This window comes from Galleria mellonella, unplaced genomic scaffold (assembly GCF_026898425.1).
Source record: "Galleria mellonella isolate WM207_F2 unplaced genomic scaffold, CSIRO_AGI_GalMel_v1 utg246, whole genome shotgun sequence".
In the NCBI taxonomy this organism is placed as follows: domain Eukaryota; kingdom Metazoa; phylum Arthropoda; class Insecta; order Lepidoptera; family Pyralidae; genus Galleria; species Galleria mellonella.
Window position 1 is genome coordinate 1842123 of NW_026442050.1, and position 17082 is coordinate 1859204.

A 17082-nucleotide genomic window follows, 5' to 3' on the forward strand; every position below is an offset into this window, starting at 1 on the left:
TTACTAGAAATATAAAATATTATCACCGATAGAAATATAAAAGTCACCGACATAGCCTGAAGGATAAACAAACAAGCGCCAATGGACTGGTCACATAGCTCGACAAACCGACCTGGGGAAGAAACGTTCTTGAGTAGCGACCTCGTATAGGCAAACTCAGTGTACGACGACCCCCCCCCCCCCCCTACTAGATGGAGTAACGAACTATAATATATTTAGCATTACAGGAAGTCAGTGTAAGCAGGTGGCTCAGGACCGTTTTTTATGGCAGTCTATTGGGGAGACCTTGTGGAATGGATATTATGAAACGTTAATATCCTGCTAGACACATAACAACATATAAAATACATAAAAATATAAAAACAGCAAAACGTATCAAAACTACTACTATCTGCCAGCTGACTGATGGCTATCTTTATACAAAAGAAGTATTCAGTGCAAAAATAAATGGCGTCAACATGTCTAAACTAGAAATTAAACAATAGAATAACATTAAAAAAAAACACGCTACACCGTTATTTGAATAACAATAATAAAGGCTGCAAAGTTGACCAAAGTTCTTATCGAATGAAATGTAAATTCTATTTCATTTAACAAGTTTTGCACGAATCCGGTGCTCGAAGGACCAGGGGACCAGCAAATTAAGAGGCGATATGCGTACGCATTACAAAGCGATGACTCAACATAACCGCTTTACATTTCGACTCTCCTACATTGTACTTAGCTTCTGATGTGACTAATGCAAATTATGAACTGGGATTTGTCATAGCTTCATCGTACACCTGTACACAGGACTTGGCCGGTACAATATCATATCTTTGAGGGGAAAGGGATTGTCAGTAATGGAGACTAAGAATCCCATTGCTAGCAATATACTTAACCAGGTCGACCTCCTCGCAATTCTCCCTGGAAACTATCATGATTAATTCCTGATGAATTCATCTTGATAGGTTAACTGGCCTGTTTTCATCCTCATCGATCATACTTCACTGGTGCCCCGCCAGTGTATCCCGTTAGCGCAGGCGGGGTTACCATACCATTTTCATCCATCAAAAAAACATCTACGTGCTATAAATATCAAGAACAAGTAGGTACTTAAAAAATTATTTAAAAATAAAAAAAAAATCTTTGACAACACAGCCAGCTGGTAGGGTACCTAGACAAGTACAAGACCTATATTATTATTATACTACCTGTATCACGCGGTTTTATTCGTGATCATATCGTAATATTGGATAATGTATACCCTTCTTAAGGAATTAATCATTTAAATTGAAAAATATTTTCAAATCCAACTTGCAGTATCTAATATTAATGCGTTCAGATTTAATAAACGTGACAAATATACGATACGATACAGACAGCAAAGGAAGGGGTGGCCCATTCTATGCCGAAAGCACAGAGCAATAGCGTTAATATAAAACTTGAAAACTACAACACACTGTAAGTACTTAGTAATTTATGGATTAAGTTTTTACTTGCTAACAGTATCCCGAACTTCTTCAGCATAAAAAGTATCTTATATTCTATGTAAGGACCTATTCGTTATACCGAATCTGATTCAAATCTTTTCAGTAATTTAAATATGAAAGACAAACATCCATCCTCTCAAATTGTCGCATTTTTACAATAATAAGATATACAGAATTAACTGTTTTCACAAAATAAATAAATAAATCCCCCCCCCCCCCTCCCCTATTTTACTGAGACAACAAAAGAATAGAACAGGAACTTAAATTATCTACGATAAAGACATGTCCAATTGGGCCTTGAAGCGATGATTCGTTTAAAAAAAATAACAATAAATGTCAAGAAGTCGCATATTTAGCCAACAACTTGACCGTGAAATTAGAAAAATTACATTGTATGTTGTAATCTAATTGTGTCTCTGTGATGCCAAGTTGTAAACGTCTATTAATGACACGAGGAATGCCGCAGCCTACTCTTCAATTTACATCACATTCAAGATTTCACAAAGGAACAACTTCGAGCAAACGTTACGCTCCACGTGATTCTCCCACGATGTGAATATAAAAACCTCCGATACCTACCGTATGTGGTGTCAACGCATTTTTGCTTAGTGATACTGAACTCTCGTAGTTAAGAAGCGTGGATAAAGATTACATTGTGAATTAGTTGCGACGAAGGACGCCGGAAACGTACTGCGGTCGAATTGTTCGGATCAGTTAAATATGGCATCCATCCGGTCAATTTAGCGTCGATATTACTAATTATGTAGGTTGAGTCTTGAGATCGAGCAATCCAGTTATTAAATTCAAGCCTTTTATTTTTTACAACGCTATAAGGATAAACAAAAAATGTAAAACTTCATTAAAAACTAAATTTATTGTTTTACTAACAAAATGGATCAAATTGTAATATAAAATAAATTATTATTATTTACAAGCGTGGTAGCGTATGTGGCAGTGTGATCCTGGCATAGAATAGGCCACCCCTTCCTTTCCGGTGGGTATTGTAGCAAGAGATGGGCAGCAGCGTCCCTCTTAAAACACCTCTAAATCCTAACTACGGTTGCCAATCTGCCTGCCAAGCGTGGCATCTACTGGCTGACATCCCCTAAGGGGGAGCCTTGTGTTCAGCAATGGACAGTTAAAAACGGTTATGATGATAATCTTGATTATATGATGGTGATGAAGATTGGTTCTAATTGTATCTAAATCTATAAAAAAATAGTTGTGCTTTGAATATGACATCATATAATCTTTTGAGTTCCACTATCGATATATGGATTTGCTGACAGCATCAGCAAGTTATTTCTTTTATTATCGCTGTTATCTATATTGCTATTACAAAGTGGGTAGGCTTGATTTTTTATATCTTTGTTTGTAACAAAAACTACTTAACGTATTTTAAAAATTCTTTCACCTATTTAAAGCTACTTATCAACGATTGCTGGCCTTCCTAATATAAATATGAAAGCGATTTTGTTAGTTTGTTACCTTATGACGCCTTAAGTCAGCATCGAACAATAAACGTCACTATTGATATTTGAATTTAGAACACCCGCCATTTTGAAAAGCAACCCGCCAATTTTGACATACGTTAAATCCAGCCAGTAGTTACTATACTTGGCATACGGGTTGGCAGCCGCAATTAAGCTTTAGAGATGTTTTAAGAAGTACGCTGCTGCCCATCTATCGCCCTTCCTTAATCACATCTTACGACACCTACGGGAAAGGAAGGGGTTGCTTATTCTATGCCGGTACCACACGGCATAGAATAGGCCACCCATAGAACCAATCTTAGAACAATGAAATTAGAATTTATATCAGGAACATTTCTATATAATTCCGTTTAAGCATCACTCAAGCTAATTATAATTTTTTTATTGAAACACTCACGACAACACTGGCATTAGTACATTCGGCCCCTAATCCTCATTTAGTTGGGAGTGTACTATCGTAAAATGCATTAAGTGTTCCCTAACATGCAACTGTCCAAATGTGGGCTTGTCCATCTGATAACCAATTAAATTGATTAACCACATCCGTGCTTGTAAGGAATAATTAATAAAATATTAATTGTATTTTATATAATCTAAGCTAATAATTAAGGATTTTTGCCTCATCATAAAAAAAAATCTTTAAAGGACTCTGTATCTAAAGAAGTATAAACGAATCTATTCTCTTAAAAAAGTTCTGTGCAAATTGAACTATACTAAATTTTCTTACTTAGATTTGATTTCTGGAGAATTAGTAACCGCAGTTAGACTTTGGAGATGTTTTAAGAGGAACACTGCTGCCCATTCTTCGACGAATAAGTTCCCCTAATCACCTCTTATGACACCTAATTGAAAGAAGGCCAGTCCAAGTCAATTATTGTAATGTAGACTATGGGAATCCTTTTCATTAAAATGTTCAAGAGAATTACCCACCTCTACGTCTCACAATTAGTAATCAATCTCTTCAAATCTTTAACAATACTTAAGAGCTTTTATATTATTATCAATTGTTAAATATTCAAGTAGAGACATGATTACATTTAACTGCTTAAAAATTAACTCAAATACATAATTTTCATCATCGATTACATGTGAGGTATCATTCACGACGTTGGAAGATACGAAGTAACACGTTATTATTTATTGAAATATAATTATGGTTCTTTTGATGGATGATTTAAAAAAAAAAGATGATACATCGAAACCTTTTGGGATTAACAAATTATTGTCCGCGTACTATTGGCATTGATGGTAGTGTTAGAAAAATGTATGTCTTTTTATTAAATTGTCTTAGTCTGTTAAAAATAAATTTCTTAGCGATTATAATAAGGTGTCACAATCATTTCGGCCGTTAACTGTCCACTGGTGAACATGTCTTCTCCATAAGGATAGTTTTGCCAGTAGCTGCCACGCTTGGCAGGCGGGTTGGCAAACGCAATTAGGCTTAGAGGTTTTTTAAGAAGAACGCTGTTGTTACTCTACCATCAAGTTCCCTTATTCGCCTTTTACTTCACACACAGGAAAGAAAGGGATGCCCAATTCTATGCCGGGACAACAAAACCAAATAATAATAAGGTATCAACTATATGTAAAATGATTTCTTCGATTATATAGATAGAGTGTTTCCATACAAATGCTTCGAGAAAAGCGGGTCAATTTATTCATACAATTTTGCGTGATAAATACATAGTTATGAATGATTCCTTTATAACTTCTATATTTATTTCGTCTTATAAATTCTGCACTTTTTTAATTAGAAAAAAAACTCATTTTATGTATTAAATAATTTAATATCGATACATCAAGATACATTGTGTGCGTAAGTATATAGAACACAAACAAAAAAAACGAGTCAGCTAATTTGACAATTAGCTGACAAAAAGTTTTCTCGTTTCTGAGGCTCAATTCTTTATCTATGTAATCTAAGAATGCACTCTATAAATTTAGTACATCGTATTTACAATATCAAAGGTCGCTCACAAAGAGCATCGGAGGAGAGAACAAGGGCTCCCAGCGGACATGTACCAATAAACAGAGGGCTCCAGACGAAAAACAGACGTTACCATCGGGCTTCGTTTGTTTGTATCTTTCAAAAATAAATTTAAAGTACTGCCCTTCGAGATACTTAAAATTGTTAACCATCAAATAAGATAGGTATTTGTGTTAATTTTAACTTTAAAACAATCATAATTACTGTCTGTTACAGCACGTGTTATTCCTATCACTACATAGTATAAAACAAAGTCGCCGTCGCTGTCTGTCCGTCCCTATGTATACTTAAATCTTTAAAACTACACAACGGACTTTGAAGCGGTTTTTTTTAATAGATAGAGTAATTCAAGAGGAAGATTTATATGTATAATACATGCATAATATTGGAGAGAAACACTGATAAATTTAGAGGTTTCTAATGTAATGTCGTAATAAAACAAATTTTTTGCGCTTACATTGCAAACGCTGGCTGAACCCCATGAGATAAAACAAACTAACGTACTACAGTATTGTACACCTTAAAAAGGTCAACAAAAAAGTCCGCGACGGTATATGTCTATCTCTTAAGGATAACCCACAATAACCATTTTTTATCCTTTACATTTTATAGAAAAAAATGGCTTATTTACGAAGCGATTTTAAGCAATACACCATTAATTTTTGTCCAATTAAGTACCTTAACTACATTGTCCATTTTATATTGATCAATATGGCCCTCTACAGCATGTAATTTAAATGATTATCCCCGAAGATATTACAGATTTAAAATGCAGGGACATAGCGGTGCGGCATTGCACCCCTGCGTAGCCGGAGCGGGTCGCTAGTTTGGTATATAACAGATAATTCTTTACACGGCTGTGTTTCCCATTAAAGGATAATCTGCCTGTATACATTTTCGTTGTAACCTGATATTAAAAACGAATGTACCGAAGTGTATTAATAAGTATATACAACTTCACCCATAGCTTTCAAATTACATCTGCCTTTAAGAGGACCTTTTCACGAGCGTAACGAGAGAGCCCAAAAAAATACCATATGCCGTAGTCATCAGCTGATTGACATCAAAACCGTCTCGGATCCTTCCTCCGTTTCGGATATTTTTTTTTTTATGAACATTTTACCATCCGTCGGCTGTTGTTGAATGCGTGCGCGTGCATTTCGAAATCTCCGAAATTGTATACATTTATAAAAGCTTTAAATATTTGTTGAGCAGCTGCTAAGGTGCAGGTGGTGTTTGGCTCTGCGGATGTGGGTCGATTGAGGCTGCACCAAAAGGTGCATCGAATTATTTGGTGAAATTATCTCTGTATTGTTCGATTTTTTTTCTTAATTATTCGGCTAATGATATTTTTAAAATTATGGTTTATTAAGAACTTTCACTATCATTGGTATGATGATGATAGTTACATGATGTTTTTGAATTAATGATTAAATAGTAATTAGAAGTAGAAGCCCTCAACATAGAGGGATGTATGTGGCCCTTGTGTATAAAAGTTTATTTAAAGGGCAATGACCCCTGTAGTTTCTATAATTTTTTTTAAGGTTTTCCCTGGCTAGATAGATATCACTACTAGTATAAGTTTGGTATTATAACATGGGAATAGCTAACAATTAGATTAAAGAAACTGTTTACAAAATCATAGATAATAAACCCGAAGGCCATAGATACTACTCCAGATAAGCCGCAGCCAATATCGTTCTATCGTTGAATATTTTTTAACATATTTTACGTTTGTATTCTCTGGTAAAGATAGTCTAAGATAACACGACACGCCCCTCGAAAATCTAAATAATTACAAATAAGTAGGTTTTTTTATGCAATTTAGAATAGCAAACAAGCTGACGGCCCACCTGATGGAAAGTGGTAACTGTCGCCTTTGTCCATGTTATGTCCATGAGCAGTACCATGGACATAACAGAGTATACTGTTTCGCCCACAATAACCCCCCCTTTGCATTGCCATTCCTGAAGACTCAGGTGTTATTCCTCTGTACCCTGTAAATTCACTGCTATATCCCACCCTTCAAACCAAAACACAGCCATGCAAACAACTGCTTCACGGTAGAAACACGAATTGGACAGAGGTGCCCAAGCAAACGACTTTCGTACAAAGTCCACCTCTGGTAAAAATATTTCGACCAAGGAATATAATACTCCTCTGGCCAGACCGCTACTGAAGACGTCTCCTAACAAACACAAACAGAGCATCACGTGTATATATGATCACACAAATAAACAGTAGAAGGGGCGTGCCATGTTACGTAGACAATCTACACTCAATATAAGGTGGTAATACGAGATGGACTGAATCTTGAAGGAAGCGCAAAAAAAACACCCAATATGATGTTTCCGGTACGGATCTTAGAGTTTAGAATGAAAACTATTATAACTGTTACATGTGTGGGGGGGGGGGGGGGGGGGGGAAGGGATTGTTAGTAATGGAGACTGAGAATCCCATTGCTAGCAATATACCCAACCAGGTCAACCTCTTCGCGGTTCCCCCTTGAAACTATCATGGTTAATTCGTGATAAATTCATCATGATGGACTAACTGGCCTGTTTTCATTCTCATCAATCACCCTTCACTAGTGCTCCGCCAGCGTATCCCGTTAGCGCAGGCGGGGATACCATACCATTTTCACCCATAAAAAAAAAACGAGATGGACTGAATCTTGAAGGAAGCGCAAAAAAAAACACCCAATATGATGTTTCCGGTACGGATCTTAGAGTTTAGAATGAAAACCAACATAACTGTTATGTGATGTGAATTGGTGCATGAGTTATGTCTATTTTATGTAAATACAGATATTTATAGACTTATTTCTAATTTGGGAGATTTAGATTTAACTAGTTTCTTTTTTTTTTTTTATGGGTGAAAATGGTACGGTAACCCCGCCTGCGCTAACGGGATACGCTGGCGGGGCACCAGTGAAGGGTGATAGATGAGAATGAAAACAGGCCAGTTAACCCATTACGATGAATTCATCAGGAATTAACCATGATAGTTTCCAGGGAGAACCGCGAGGAGGTCGACCTGGTTGGGTATATTGCTAGCAATAGGATTCTCAGTTCCATTACTAACAATCCCTTTCCCCCAGATTTAACTAGTTATATTCCGCGGCTTCGCTCGCGTAAATCAGTATATACAGTATCCTATATGCTAAATTAGGACATAAGTTATTTTTATCTGAGGGAAACTTTGTACAAAAGTCGTTTGCTTAGCCACCTCTGTCCCAGTCATATTTCTACCGTGAAGCAGTTGTGTTTGCATGGCTGTGTTTCGGTTTGAAGGGTGAGATATGGCAGTAAATTTACAAATTTACAGAGGAATAACACCTGAGTCCTCAGGAATGGTAACGCATGGGGGGTATCATGGGCGAAACAGTATACTGTGTTATGTCCATAGTTACTGCTCATGTCTATAGGCGACGATTACCACTTTCAATCAGGTGGGCCGTCAGCTTGTTTGCCATTTCAAGTTGCATAAAAAAAATTACTGGTATAACAAATTTCATACAAATCCGTTTAGTAGTTTCTGCATGAAAGATTAACAAACATTCATCTGTCTAAACTTTCGCATTTAAAATAACAGTGAAATATGTATCAAATAACAATTAGAATTTACATGAACAATGGAAAGTTACATTTTTATGGCCACTTAATTTTAGAACGAAACAACAGTTTTCACTTATAGCAAAACATCATTTGATTCGTTACAGCAATTTTACAATTGAATTGTATTTGATTTCTTTATCTTTTAACAAAGAAAAATGTTAATAAGTTAAATATTAATCATGTTCAATTAATGAAGTTATTGTGGTCCCGGTACCATGTGGTCTCGGCACAAAATGGGCCATCCCTTCCTTTCAGGTGTCGTAAAAGGCGACTAAAGGAGTTCAATCGAGGAGAAGGAACGAGTCGAGGAAAAGGGCAGCAGCGTCTTTCTTAAAACATCTCCAAAGCCTAACTGCGGTTGCCAATCCACCCGCTAAACGTGGCAACGATTACCAAACCCCCTAAAGGGGAAGCTTATGTCCAACAGTGGACAGTTAAAAGCTGATATGGTATTTTTTATTTATATCACGACATGGGATGGAGAAAGACATCATTTATTTTTTATCCTAAACACAGCCCGGTCACGCGGACGAAGCCGCAGGTAAAAGCTAGTAATCAACATTTGTGGTTTTGTATTAATACAGTAAGTGAGGTGCAAAGTTCCGCAACGCTCGCCCAACAGCTGACGCCATAAAAATACACCCTATCTATGGTGAACTATTCAATTTGGGGCCCACTTACAGTATACATAATGGAGGCATGTAACATTTAACCGACTTTCAAAAAAGAGTGAGGTTTCTCAGTTCGGTTGTATTTTTTTTTACAGTTGTTACCTCATAACTCCGTAAGTTGTAAAACTAATTAGGAAATAACGTTATCATCAAGTAAGATAGGTTGTATTTTTTTATTAAAATATTTCTGTCTATTTATTTATTTAACTCTTTATTGCACCAGAAACAAAAATATACAATGACAATTGTATAATTCAAGTGAAATACAGTAACATAAATACAAATTGAAATATATACCTACATAAAGGTACAAAAGGCGGTCTTATCGCTAGGGCAATCTCTTACAGACAACCTTTGGTTAAAGGAGAACAGATAGAAGTGGATAGGTGGCGCAAGAGTGAATTAATATTGTATACGTACGTAAAATACAAAAACCTATATTGGACAATAATATTAAATACATATAATTTATTATACTACTTAATATAACTAAAAATTATATCTATATATCACCGTGCGAAGCCGAAGCAAGTTACTAGTCAAAAATAATACTATGAGTATTCTATAAAATTTCCCTCCAACAAATAATGGGCAAAGGACAAAACAGACAAATCTTACTTGATCGCGACGCGGTGAACAAGCTTAAACCAACAACGCATGTTGTACAACCATCGTTTTTAAATCCACATAACTTTTTTTTTCCCAACATGTGCATGGTTCGCTTCCCACCAGTAGGTTGCACATGGCACCAAGGAATTTGACACGCAGATGCTCGTTCCGCCACAGGCAATAAAATACCTAATAAATATGGTGTTTGCTCGCTTTCCAATGAACTTTTTGTCTTGCTGTTGACTACTGTAATATGGCTTAACAACTAGTTAATACAAAAGGCATTTTAGCTTATCTGTTGGTCATTTAAAACGAACAAAATTCATAATATATTTGTATTATATTAACTACTAGCTGTTTCCCGCGACTTTGTCCGCGTTTACGTCGTTTTTCGGAAAATAAGTAGCCTATGTCCTTCCTCACGGTTCAGTGGTTTTGATGTACAGACATTTCCCTGCACTGCTCAGCTCCTATTGATCGTAGCGTGATGAAAAGTATACTATAACCTGCCCAGGAGTATGAAGAATATTTGTACCAAGTTTCGTTAAAATCCGTCGAGTATTTTTTGTTTCTATAACGAACATACAGACAGACAGACAAAAATTTTATTGATTGCTTTTTCGGCATCAGTATCGATCACTAATCACCCCCTGATAGTTATTTTGGAAATATATTTCATGTACAGAATTGACCTCTCTACAGATTTATTATAAGTATAGATTAAAATATGATATATACTTTTTTTTTATAAGACAAAGGACAAACGAGCATGCGACTCACCTGTTTATTTATTTATACTTAATTGAATCATTTATAAAATTAATAAATACAGTAAATTTTAATGATAAATAATATTAGTAAAGTAGTAAGAAATTAGTACTAAAAGAAGATATAGTGGGACTTGACATACGAGAAGGCTTTGAAGCTAGTGAGAGTTTGAGCGCACCGTAAAGAGAAAGATAGCGAGTTCCACAGGCGAACTGTCTAGACCAGTGATTCTCAACCATTTTTATTTTTTTGTTGCGGCACATATTTAACGATTTCAAAATTTGGCGGCACACAAAGATAAAGATAAAAATTATTTACTTACTACAACACACTGCATAAATAGTTTATGACAAAAATTTTAAATATTTGCAAAATTTGGCGGCACACTTTTAAAATTTGGCGGCACACAAAAGTGCCGCGGCACAGTGGTTGAGAATCACTGGTCTAGACTCTAGACAGTCTAAAATATTCTACTTCAGCAATTATATTCATTAAAATCTCTTTGATATTTTTGTAACAAAAAATCACTTTTTTACCGCCAAATTTGGCCGTAATGAATTTTGTCGAAAAGTTTTCAACTTTTCGGACGAATTTAATACTTTCTTTTGTCCAAAACTTTTTTCATTTTTCTAATTTTTTTGTGTACTTTTATCGTTTGAAATACGACCGTTGGACTTTATTATTTGGATTAATTAAATCATAAATAATAAAAACTTCTAAAAATCTAAGTACACCAGAGGGAGAAACAGTATACTCTGTTATGTCCATGGTACTGCTCATGTCTATAGGCGACGGTTACCACTTTCCATCAGGTGGGCCGTCAGCTTGTTTGCCATTCTAAGTTGTATAAAAAAAAGGACAGGCCAAGTCGCGAACCCAACATCAGGATAGTGAAACATTTCAAACTTTTAGAAAATTACACATTCATCGATCAAATTGTGGGAGATCGTGATAGCTGTAAACGCTAAATGATCGCGTGAGATACGAGCCGCAATTATCTTTTTTTATTTTTTTGTAAAGTCATCAAGTTCCCTTTGATTAAAACTGTGTTTGTCTCCTTTATTCGACTTTCATTACGCCTCTGTCTGTAGATTAGACACACCCTAATCTAGGCGTGTCATCTTTCTCACTACAAGGTGTGTTAGATTTAAAATTGTCAATATAAACTTGCAAATTTGAAATAACGCTTTCTAAAACATATATTTACTTCCATCGCGCAAATCACATCGTTTATTTTTTATTTAATGTTCATCAAAGTACAGTTTACTAAATAGATTGTCTAATTTGCTTCGCATTTACAAATTTATATTATGTTCATACCAATACAAGTCCAAGCGACATACCGGCACAATCATATCGGCTCGCATAATACTACCCTACGGATTTTTAATAATTCTATTTGCGAGGTTGAAACGAGACTGCTACGTGATTCCTCGAGAGAAACACTGTTACCTTTTGTATTACGTTCATATATACTAAATTTGTAAGATTTTCACAATATCGAAGATTAAACTATAACTGCATCAACCAGAGTTGTTATTTATGCCGCATCTAACAATTATTATATTAATTAAGTTAAATATACCATAATATTAGTAGCCATTCATATTTAAAGCGCCTTTCGCTTACCAAGTGGTTAAGATTCAAAGCAACATTGTACGTAATATTGCAAACACGCGTGTCTCTTCGCCGTAAGCTAATAACGGAGACAGTGTGTGCTGTAATCATTTGCAATCTGAACACCATAACATTCCGTTGCAGACGAAGGAATTCACATACATCCATATTTACCGCCAGTAAATGACGTGAGACGTCAAATGACTTTTTAAATTTAGGATCCGTCAAAAAACGCCGACGCGCACGCTATAAATCCAAAATGGCCGAGCGCACATTGATGGCTTTCTTTACGATGAAATGTTATTTTATTACAAGTTTTTTAATTTACAACGCGATGAGGTCATACGGCCGTTAACATTTTGTGTGCATGGGACAATAAGATATTTTTTTCTTACATCTCTTGCAAATTCCGGATAATAATATTCATTCGCAATAATTTTCTGTGGTCATTTATTGTAATCGATGTCACATATTTCAATATGTGATAAGTGCCACGTTTTAAAACACATTTATTGGCTTGTTATTTCAATTTACTTATTCATAAATTGTTATTTATAAAAATAAACAATTGTTATTTAAATTTTATCACATTTTCAATACCACTGATAGAATAATTACATTATTCGATTAATACTATAAAGTAAACATGTTTTGCTGAGTTAGCATAATATAAATACTGAGGAAGTAATATGCAAACAGGCACGCAGCTTGCATTCAAACGAACAATGTTGTACTTAATTATAAAGTATTAAACAATCAGTAAGTACTTTACGTTCATATAATTTTATTGTGTTCATTCAATAATCAATTTACATTCCTTATTATGCAACTTCAAAAAAACCAATTCGATATTTTTTTTATGTGACATATCTTTATCTCTGCCAATTCCGTATCAATTTTATTTTATCGTCTTGCATCGCATAAAGTTTTCTCCCTTACTCTCATTTTAAGTTTATCACGATTTAAATAGCTTTTATTTGAACATAAATAGTTAGAACTTGATTTTTCTGTTTGTAATTCAGTGGCTCGCCAGACGAATGCATTCCAATGAGTTAACTCGACCGGATAGTGTTTGCCTACTAATTCATCTTTTATTCTTCGAAGTGTTCACCTTGTGGGAATAATTTATTATTACTTTTAATCCAGTTTTCAAAAGAAACGGTGTAACAAGTAATACTAACGAATACTTATACGATGTAAAAGTTAAGTTTGAAATAAGCAAGATATCTTGCGATAAGTTCTTAAAATGTAAGTTGAATTATCACAATTATCAAATGCAAGAGTAAACAGATGCGTGCTTATACAGAAATAACTATTACAGTTAAGCATGTATCATATTAAACTTATGTAATACATAAATGTATAATTAAAACATTCATTAACATTTTAACAACTACAAAACATATTTCAGTACCGAGAATACTTGAATAAATTGTATTTTTTAATAACATATTGGCTTTGTAAATAACAAGCACATTATAAAGGTTGTGTGGACCTTGTTTTCAAAACCTAAGCTGTTGGTAAAAACAGATTTCAGTATTTAGAAAGGCATCTCAACATCTCAAAAGGTGAAAGTCATATGCTTTCATGCTTTGCAAAAACTGGCATCTCGCGGCCTTGGCAAGGTGAGTGCAAGGGGGACATAACGGTTCATCTGCGCGGGCGCACCGGCTCCCGCCTACCACGACACGCGTCTTCACACTAGCAATACTCGTTTCCGAGTCCACTGCCTGCATGTATTGTAATACTGTGGGTACCACTTATACGAACGCATCAATCTATAAAATACACAGTACAATGACCGCTCTCATGATCACCATATACGACGGAAACGCGACACGTTTTCAATCCATTTCCTTTCAGTAATAAAGTTGAACTTAATGAATCGCTAATATGGTCACTAAGTCTCGTTCAAATTTCGAACACGTCTAAAGGCTGGGAAAGCGGCCATAACTGTAACGTCCCTTTTTCGGATAAAGAACGGACGGGTACAGTTTGTGGATCGTTATTTGTAAACAAAGGCAGCGATAGTTGCTACTGAATAATAACAGAGCTTTCAAGACAACACCTTTAGGAATGCAAGGCATTTCATAAAGAATCAACAAGTTGCGTCAACAGAAAATCATTGTCGTTGTGCAATATAGCCAATTTACTAAAGGACCTGTATTCCAAATTCAATTGCTACAAGTTGACAACTTTAAAATTAAAAATACGTTTTTAAAGATGTGTCGAAAAGTAACATAAATTAAGTAAGTTTAACTTTCAAATATTTCAAACTATTTCTCATCGCTTATTTAAATTTTTATGATAGAGAACACTCTTCTACAATACAATTGCATATACGGCAGACCTTTTTAATGTTTACTTCAAATCAGTAGAGCGTGAATTTTGTAAAATAAGGAACTACTTTATATTCAAAACACGGATGCAAGTGCAGCTGTAGTTAGCTCCCTTTCCCGTCTCATTACACAAAACCCCTTAAAGGAAATCGGTCCCTACTTACAATTTGGCTGATTTCGGTGATCGGTATCGGCGATATTGTTTTCTCCGAACCCTGGGGGATCGACGAGGCGCTCGGGGTCGGCGAGACTCCCGGAAAGATGGGCTGGACATTCACCACGCTCTCTTTAGACGTGCGATTCGGCGACAGCCTCGCCGGGAAGCTGAGGGTCTTCGTCCACTGCGATAAGCTCCTCACCATCTTGATAGTCCATATGCACTAACACTCGTTCACTGAACCCGGTAACTCGGAGCGACACGTACGCTCGGTGCTACGGTCCGCGGTCAAATGCGAGCCTCGCGAGATTGCTGTGGCAATCGCCGAGGGCAACAGAACGCCTGCCTGCAAGTATGGTGGGGGACGTTGTAGGGAGACGCGACGGTGCACTGTATGTGATTATGCAGGCCACCTATAGGGTTCGGTTCAGTGAATTTTCTTTTGTTTATTCGCTAGTCGCAGAGACCGATTCGAAAATGGAATGATGCGTCGAATTATTATTATTACCGCATTCGTGTATTCTGACACTTCCCTATGGTTGACCGGGAGAGAATGCTTTTAGCATTAAGTCCGCCATGTACACATATTTGTACTAATGAATAAATAAATAAATAAATATTGTACTTAACTAAGAAACTGTTATTGTGTTATTATTATTAGGGGTGAATAATATATAGCAATATTTATATATTTTAGTTACATAATCCATATACTGGTCTAACAACTAATATATTAAAAGTCTTGTTATCCAAAAAATAATATTGGATAACAGACCCTAATTTTTTTTATACAACTTAGAATGGCAAACAAGCTGACGGCCCACCTAATGGAAAGTGGTAACCGTCGCCTATAGACATTAGCAGTACCGTGGACATAACAGAGTATACTGTTTCGCCCATGATACCCCCCATGCGTTGCCATTCCTGAGGACTTAGGTGTTATTCCTCTGTACCCAGTAAATTCACGCCATATCCCACCCTTCAAATCGAAACACAGACATGCAAACACAACTGCTTCACGGTAGAAACATAAAGAAAGATAGATGAGAATGAAAACAGCAGTTAGCCCATCATCATTCTCAGTCTCCATTACTAACAATCCCTCCCCCCCCCCCCCACCCCGTACCTATATTACCCTATATTATACCTATATTATTATTAAGATATATTTATTGTATGATTCATTATAGTCTTTGGCAATAATGTTACTTAGAAAGATACCAGTTTTAAATAATTACAAATGATATTGATTGTCGGTAATTAGTGAATGTAATTGTCAAACCACTTTGTTTGTAGGCATTTGTTAATTTTGGTTATCATTTTAATAATAATAATAATTTAATTTAATATTGCCATTCTTCACAAATTATAATGTACATATATTAATTAATCAATATATTGTGCAGTAATCGTATGCGCCTGGCAATAGGTACAAACTCAGCTTTTGCGGGGGGAAAGGGATTGTTAGTAATGGAGACTGAGAATCTCATTGCTAGCAATATACTTAACCAGGTCGAGCTCCTCGCGGTTCTTCTTGGAAACTATCATGGTTAATTCCTGATCATCATCATCAGTTAGCACATCATGATGGGCTAACTGGCCTGTTTTCATTCTCATCTATCACCCTTCACTGGTGCTCCGCCAGTGTATCCCGTTAGCGCAGGCGGGGTTACCATACCGTTTTCACCCATCAAAAAAAAAAAACTCAGCTTTTGCTGGACTGCTGTTCGTTCAGCGCTGATTTTCAGTTTGCACCTAAACGGGGCACCGTTTCATTATCAAATATTTATATATATTGATGTAGATATTACATAAAAAGTAAAAGAAAAAAAAAACAAAAAAAAACTAAAATAAACAAGTATAAAAACAATGAATAAAAGAAGAAAAAAAAAAAAAACAACAAGAATCCAGTGTACCAACAAATTAATGACAAGAAAAAAATCCTTAAAAAGTGATATACAATTTGCGAGTGCACTACCTTTTTTTTTATACAACTTAGAATGGCAAACAAGCTGACGGCCCACCTGATGGAAAGTGGTAACCGTCGCCTATAGACATGAGCAGTACCATGGACATAACGGAGTATACTGTTTCGTCCATGATACCCCTCATGCGTTGCCATTCCTGAAGACTGGGTGTTATTCCTCTGTACCCAGTAAATTCACGCCATATCCCACCCTTCAAACCGAAACACAGCCATGCAAACACAACTGCTTCACGGTTGAAACACGAATAGGACAGAGGTACCTAAGCAATCGACTTTTGTACAAAGTCTCCCTCTGGTAATTCCATGATGGGAGCCTCTTTTTCCCCCCTATTCGGCAACATAACTTAGCGTCTCTATATTTATTG

The 17082-nt window shown here is 35.9% G+C and overlaps 1 protein-coding gene across 2 annotated transcripts in view; it reads right to left on the minus strand.

The window, feature by feature from the left end:
• The window catches only part of LOC113517246 (TNF receptor-associated factor 4), a 136088-nt gene that overhangs the window by 38932 nt on the left and 80074 nt on the right, over positions 1 to 17082 (minus strand). The window contains exon 1 of one of the 2 annotated variants that reach the window (XM_052894887.1): positions 14738 to 15052. The exons of the other annotated variant lie outside the window; for it this stretch is intronic. Within the exon in view, the coding sequence (XP_052750847.1) occupies positions 14738 to 14935 (198 nt within the window). The 5' untranslated portion in view covers positions 14936 to 15052. Of the gene's footprint in view, positions 1 to 14737; positions 15053 to 17082 lie in introns of those variants that run through there. 2 annotated transcript variants of the gene reach the window in all.